The sequence below is a fragment of the Gossypium hirsutum genome, chromosome D03 (genome assembly GCF_007990345.1).
Source record: "Gossypium hirsutum isolate 1008001.06 chromosome D03, Gossypium_hirsutum_v2.1, whole genome shotgun sequence".
NCBI classification, from domain to species: domain Eukaryota; kingdom Viridiplantae; phylum Streptophyta; class Magnoliopsida; order Malvales; family Malvaceae; genus Gossypium; species Gossypium hirsutum.
The window spans coordinates 42,232,758-42,240,157 of NC_053439.1; the positions used below are offsets into that span (position 1 = coordinate 42,232,758).

At 38.3% G+C, this 7,400-nt stretch overlaps 1 protein-coding gene across 1 annotated transcript; it reads left to right on the forward strand.

Moving 5' to 3' along the window:
- The first annotated feature begins 5,648 nt into the window (after positions 1 to 5,648).
- On the forward strand, positions 5,649 to 6,884 carry LOC107949682 (peptide methionine sulfoxide reductase A1). Its single transcript, XM_016884412.2, has 2 exons — positions 5,649 to 6,365; positions 6,446 to 6,884. The coding sequence occupies exons 1-2, from the start codon at positions 5,847 to 5,849 to the stop codon at positions 6,695 to 6,697; spliced, it is 771 nt and encodes a 256-aa protein (XP_016739901.1). The 5' UTR covers positions 5,649 to 5,846; the 3' UTR covers positions 6,698 to 6,884.
- The last annotated feature ends 516 nt before the right edge of the window (positions 6,885 to 7,400 follow it).

Consider the following 7,400-nt stretch of genomic DNA (forward strand, 5'->3'; position numbering starts at 1 on the left):
TCATTTACAAGCCCAAAATCATCCACTACAACCAATAATGGTTTAATTATCATATTAATCCACCACTCTTTTATTCTATACCTATTTAAATCCTTTAAATAGTAAAAGCCAACATTTACAGCTTTTACGATTTAGTCTTTTTTACTCAATTAACTATTTAAACGATAAAATTTCTTAACCAAAATTTCATACGACACTAATGACCTCGTAATTATTAAATAATTAATATTTACAGACTGACACGTCAAAATTGTGGTCTCGCAGCCACTATTTTGACACCACTAAAAAATGCGTTATTACAAAAGTAATGATCAATCTCCATGTGTTTAAACTTAACATGATGAGTTAGGTTGGCTGCCATTGATACTGTGGAGGTGTTGTCACACCATACTATTGGAGTATGTTGTAGATGAAAATCGAATTCAGTCAACAATTGCTTCACCCATAGTAATTCAGAAACACAATTTGCAAGACTTTGATACTCTACTTCTGAGGAAGATCTAAAAATAATAGCCTTCTTTTTGGAACACCATGCAACTGGATTGGGGCTAAGGTAAATGCAGTAACCTGTGGTGGATCGTCTATTTTCAATATTGGATGCTCAGTCAGCATCAAAATAACAAACTGATTCAAATCAACCTTTATTAAAGTATAAGCCATTATCTAAAGTTGTGTTAAGGTATTGTAACACATGTTTCAGTGCCTGTCAATGAGTATTGTGTAGACCATTCATGTATTGAATCAGTTTGTTAATACAAAAGGCTATGTTTGGTCGTGTAATGCAGACATACTGCAAAGTTTCAATGATGTTGCGATACAAATTACCATCAGGAAATGGATTGCCATATGTTGCAGTTAGTTTGGGTGTTTCTACCATCGGTGTTGGTGTAGGTGATGCTTCATCCATACATGTCTTATGAAGTAACTCCAGAACATATTTCTTCTGAATGAGATATATCCCATGTTGCAGATGATGAATTTCAATACCAAGGAATAAGTAGAGATTTCCCATGTCTTTGAGAGAAAATCTACCATGTAGTTGATGAAAAACTTCATTAATCTTTTTAGAGGAGCTTCCTGTAATGATAATATCATCCACATAGGCCATTAAAAATAAATAAGATTCACCATTTGATCGAATAAACAATGAAGAGTCAACTTTAGAAGCACGAAAACCAAGTTGTCCAACCAGATGCTCTCTCAACGTATGAAACCATGCTCGAGGTGCTAGTCTGTGGCCATATAGAGCTTTATTTAACTTGCACACAACCTGATTTCTAGTGAAATCTGTAGTTTCAAACCCTAGTGGTTGATCTATATAGATTTCTTTAGTCAATGTACTATTAAGAAAAGCATTATTGACATCTACTTATCCCAGAGTCCATCCATTCATAACAGGAATAGAAAGAACAACCCCAACAGTTGTAGCACGAACTACTAGAATAAATGTATCACAAAAGTTTGATCCAACATGTTGAGAAAAACCCTTAGTAACAAACCTTGCTTTATATCTTTCTACTCTCCTATCAGGTTTCTTCTTGACCTTGAAAAGACACTTGCAGCCAATTGACCTTCTAGAAGGGGGACAGCACAAAGAGTCCAAGTATTGTTCTTGATAAGGGCTCCCAACTCATTTTGGACAACATCTCACCAAAAAGGGTGCATCATTGACTCATGAACATCAACAGGTGTAGAGTCAAACAATTGAGTTACCTTGGAATGATATATTTTGGGCTTGAATGTACCTACTTTTCTACGAGTTATCATAGGATGAGTATTGACTATATCATGAGAGAACTGACTCGGATCAGAAGTTTCAATTAGACGAGGTTGACTTGACTCAAAAGAAACAGTAGGCTCAATAGGGTTGGAAGTAAGTAATGGTAATGTAGACATTGGATTGGGTAACTCAGCTGATAGGGGTTGTTGTTGAGCTAGATTTGGAGACTGTTGGTAAGTTGTTTATGGTTGTGAGTGACGTGGAAAAATTATCAACTTTGAGCTAGTTGCAGGACATGGTGAGCTGGTAATAGATAATTTTGGACAGTTTGAACTAGTTCAAAATAGAAACTCATTTTCATGAAAAGTGACATGTCTTAATATATAAATTCTTCCTGAAGAATCTCTACACTTATAGCATTTATGTTAAGAGGAATATCCTAAAAAAATACAATGAATGGATCTAAACTGTAATTTGTTGGTGTTGTATGGTCTGAGGTTAGGAAAGCATAAGCAGCCAAAAACTCTAAGAAACAAGTAGGTGGGTTTTACTTGAAATAGTTTTTCATAGGGAGAGACATTACCTAGAGGTTGAGAAGGTAACTGATTTATCAAGAACACTACACTGTTGAATGCTTCATGCTAGTAGTACAAGGGCAGTCATGCATAGGCAAGCATGGAGAGGCATGTTTCAACGATCTATCTGTGCTTTCTCTCAACCAAACCATTCTGCTTAGACGTACAAGGACATGTGATTCTATGAACTATCCCCTTTTGAGTAACAAAACCACCTCAATTCTTGAAACTCTCCTCCCCCAATAGTTTGAATAGCCTTGAGTTTATTACCAAAGCATCTCTCAACTTGTTGAAGGAACTGAGGAAACACTGCAACCACATCTTAATTTTTATTTAAGAAGTAAACCTAAGTGTATTGTGTATAAGCATCTGTGAAGGTAACATAGTAAGCAAAACCATTCGAGTGAACTGGGGCAGGTACCCAAATATTAGTAGCCGCCATTTGAAGTGGAGAAGTATATGCAGAGAAAATAGTAGAAAATGGTTGTTTATGCTCTTTTCCCTAATGACAAGACACACTAGCAATAGTTTTATTATCAGAAAATGACATATTACAATGATGCAAGGCTTTCTTTAATTTAGCCAAACAAGGGTGGCCTAGTCTAGAGTGTCATACATTCAAAGGTACAATATGATCAATAGTAAAACACTGAGCTAATTTATCAATCATCAAAGGCTTTGAGGTATTAAGCAGATTCAACTTGTAAAAGGCGATTGTAAACTAAACCTTGTAGCAGCACTTCTCTCGTTCTAAAGTCATGAACTTGAAACCTGTTTGGAAAGAACTCAAACAGAGCCTGATTGTCCTTTGTAAATTTGAACACAGACATCAAGTTTTTAGTGATGTTAGGTACAAATAAGAGAGATTACATGTATAGTGTGAGAGAGCAAGTGAGTAAGGATGATTGACTAGTGCGAATAATGTGTAGGGCAGCACTAGTACCTACATAGACCATACTTGAGCCACTATATGAAGTGCTTTCACTCATTGAGGTAGCAAAATGAGTAAGATGATGAGTAACACCAGAATCTAAATACTACGCATTGTCTCCTACAGTGTTAGAAGTTGCTACATAAGCTTGAGAGTTGGAGGGTGCTGTAGGAACATTCATAGATTGTGTTGATGAATGAAATGGATATGTCAAATTCTGAGGTGTTGGAAGAGGGAAAACCCAACTGCCTTGAGAGTTCAATACAGGAGAAAAAATAGACATAGGTGAGCTAGAATGTAGCAGCCAAGGAGAAATTGGAACCCCATTGCCAAACATACACATGTTGGCTTATGGAGGAGGCCTATATGTTTGACTTTTATAGCTTGTATCAAACCGATGATAGCAACGATCCACAAGATGACCAGTCTTCCCACATAAATTGACATGGAATACGCGAGCTAAATGAACGGCCACGTCTACGACCTCGTGCAGGTATTGACTTGGGATGATACGATAGTTGCCGAGAACTATCAGTGGATTCAACTAGACGATTTGTAACCATATTGGCTGAACTGGACATATCAACTATTGTAGCTTGTAAATTTGTTTCAGCATCAAGAAGCATGGTTGTAATTGCCCGAACACCATACAAGACCTGACTTGATGTGATGATAGTTACAACTGCCTCGTATTTAGGAGAAAGCCCATTTAGAATTGCAATGACATGTTTATATTAACCTAGTATACCAACCCTTGACCATAGTTGACCCTTCACGATTATTCACCCAAGTATACCAACCCTTGATCATTTTAATATCAACCGAGGAAAGCTCCTCAATGACGTTGCAAAAATCATCCATTAAAGCTTTAGACTTCCTACACTGACCCTCCTTTTCAGCTCTATTAACAATGGCATTGAAATCCCCACCAACAATCCAAATTTCATTAACCATACCCCCACTCTTTTAAGCATATTCCACGAGTCATTTCTCTGGTTTAGGTCCGCATGCCCATAGAACCCCATAAATCTAAATGATCTCTGGTCCTCCAGCTGAATCACTGAATCTATATGGTGCCGCGAATAATTCTGAATATCAACTTTGATCCCATCTTTCCATAACATCGCAAGACCCCCACTCTTCCCAACAGAGTTAACAGCCAAAGCATCTATCTTAGTGACATTAATCCCGCACCCTAGTAATTTTGTTAGAATGCAGTTTAGTTTCACATAGAAAAATAACATTTGGGTCATTAGCAACAAGAAGTTGCTTAAGGGCTCGAACTGTCACATGGTTTTCGAGCCCATGACAGTTCCAACATAAGAGTTTCATGGATCTTGGCAAGGCTGGTCGCCAACCACTGCTTTACCAGGTAAGATACAATCCATAAGTGTTCTTCAAACAATTTTAGCTAGACTTTCATCCACATTCTCCCTATTTCCGCCCCTTATTCTTTTTCTTTTACCCTTGTTTCTTCCTCCTCCATCACGCATAAGTCTTGCATGGCGTTTCTCTATGGTTGATCCCGATTCTGAGTCCTCCTCCCCACCTTTAATTTTCTCTTTCTCTTTAAGGCCCATAAGTTCTGACTCATCCCCACTTCGTTTCTTTCCTTCATTTGTCTTAGTGTTAGCTTCCACCTTAATCTCAATTATTTCCACTCCATTCCTCCAGTTCCCTCGATTCTGTCCATTTCCATTCAGTTGCCCCCTGAGCCAATTACTATACTGGAGTTTGTTCTCTCCTTGATCCACACCTTCGGCTTGTTTAACACATTTTTGTGTTGTGTGCCCAACAATCCCACAAATGTAATAGAAAACAGGAAGCTGTTCGTATTTAATAGCACAGACAAGCTCTTTCTCTTCACTCCCTACGAAGTAAACCACCCTCCGAAGGGGTTTTGAGATATATATCTATCCATTTAAACTCTTGGAAGATTGACTTATCCATTTCATTGGAAATGCTGATACAATTTTAGCTTAAATTTCCATGCTACTATATTATTCTTTGTTTTTAACTTCTTCTCTTTTAATATGTTTAATTGTTTCAGATAATTATAAATCATAAAAAAAATCAATATAGTCACATTTGTTTAACAAAGAACCCTATTACTTTTATCTCTTATTTTTAATATTGTATAAAAAAACTAAAATATATTATATATTATATATTTCTTTAAAATAAATAAATTCTTCCACAAAGTATTATAGATTTATATAAAAATACATCATAATTAATTAATTAGCCGTGTATGCAAACTAGGTACGATGGAAGTGGAAGAAGGTTGGCGCAATTGTTAGGGCCCAAGACATTATGCGTGTAGTTATGAGATGAAAAACCCAATGAAACAGGCCGTGTGAGTGTGGTGGCACTCGCGACACGTTGTTCTGGTTTATTACCAGAAACCCAATCTCCTCCCTTGTTCTAGACTCTTCCAAATTACACCTAATAATTATCTTGTCTTATATTTTAGTTGACTTATTAATTTTATTTTAAAAAATAACTCATGTCAGAAAATAATAATACACTTTACAAAAAATGGGAAAATAAGGGAGAATCCCAAAATAAAATAGTGAAATTATAGCATCACCATTGTTGTTGTTCTCAAATACCCCTAAAAATGCTTCGAAGCCTTGCGCTTACCACTTCTTCTTCCTCTTCTTCTCTGGTCGCTAAACCTTTCTTTTCTCATTCTCCCAAGCTTCCCCACTCCTTCTCTCCTCCCTTTCTCCCTTTCCCTCAAACCAGACGATCCATTTCCCTTTACACACGCCCCATGAACATCCCCAAAAATCTAGGCTTCGGAGCCAACAACAAGCCTGCCCCGTCCATGGAGGGTTCCTCCATCGCTCAGGGTCCAGACGACGACGTCCCTGCTCCTGGTCAACAGTTTGCACAGTTCGGCGCGGGTTGCTTTTGGGGTGTTGAATTGGCCTTCCAGAGAGTTCCAGGGGTGACCAAAACGGAGGTGGGGTATAGCCAAGGGTTTATGCATAATCCTAGCTATGAAGACGTGTGTACGGGGTCCACCAACCATAATGAAGTTGTGAGGGTTCAGTATGACCCTAAAGAGTGTAGCTTTGACACTTTGCTTGATGTATTCTGGGCTCGCCATGATCCTACTACCCTCAACCGCCAGGTGGGTTCTTAATTCTTATGATAGCAAAAAAGAATTGGGATTTTTTAATGGTTAATTATTAATGGTTAATCAGTTGGCAGGGGAATGATGTGGGAACACAGTATAGATCTGGTATATACTTCTACACACCGGAGCAGGAGATGGCAGCACGGGAGTCCATGGAAAAACAACAGAAACTCTTGAACCGAAAGATTGTTTCGGAGATTCTGCCTGCCAAGAAGTTCTATCGAGCAGAGGAATATCACCAGCAGTACCTTGCCAAAGGAGGTCGATTCGGTTTTAAACAATCTGCTGAGAAAGGGTGCAATGATCCTATCCGATGCTACGGCTAAGTTCCCATTACTCTATATGTAGTTTTTAGCTTATGTTTGTTTACAGTTTCTGCTTTTGCCTGTCACTAGCATATTACATCCTATTTTTCTTATTGAAATTGGAAAGAGTGCCTGCTTATTTATGTATGTAGTGAACATGGATTTGTAATTATTTACAGTCCCGAATCCACTATCTATATTTTGTTAATTAATGTTATAGGATTTCATGTTTAACTTCAATTTGCGATTATGGATTAGTACTGAAATGAACTCCATTATGAATACTTGGTGGACAAGGTTTTCAAACCCAACCTGTACAGCCCAATTTTGCCCGAGCCCAATTAACCATAAACCTACCTAGGTCCAACTTCAGCTACCCAAACACAACCAAACCCAAATCCAAACAGAACCAGACCCAACTAGCCTAAACCCGAGCCTAATTACATTAAACCCAAATGGCCCTAACCCAGCAAACCCGGAGCCCAATAGCCCAGGCCCAATTTCATAAAAAATATCTGCCTAGGCGCCGCCCCTTGACTTTTGGCCCTCTGCCATCGCCGCCACCGCCGCCGGACGTCCCATCCGCGTCCATCACCGCCCATCCACTTGCGCTGCCAGACCTACAAACAAACAAGAGAAGTAGCAGAAACAAGCAGTAGCAAGTGGGGGGATTTTGTAATGAAAAAGGCTATATAAAAAGCCATTTTTTTTTTGTAATGAAGGG

Excerpts from the sequence above, each read along its gene's own strand:
- LOC107949682 (XM_016884412.2), top strand. The coding sequence starts at position 5,847 with ATGCTTCGAAGCCTTGCGCTTACCACTTCTTCTTCCTCTTCTTCTCTG. Across the intron at positions 6,366-6,445 it reads CTACTACCCTCAACCGCCAG|GGGAATGATGTGGGAACACA; the intron begins GTGGGTTCTTAA and ends ATCAGTTGGCAG.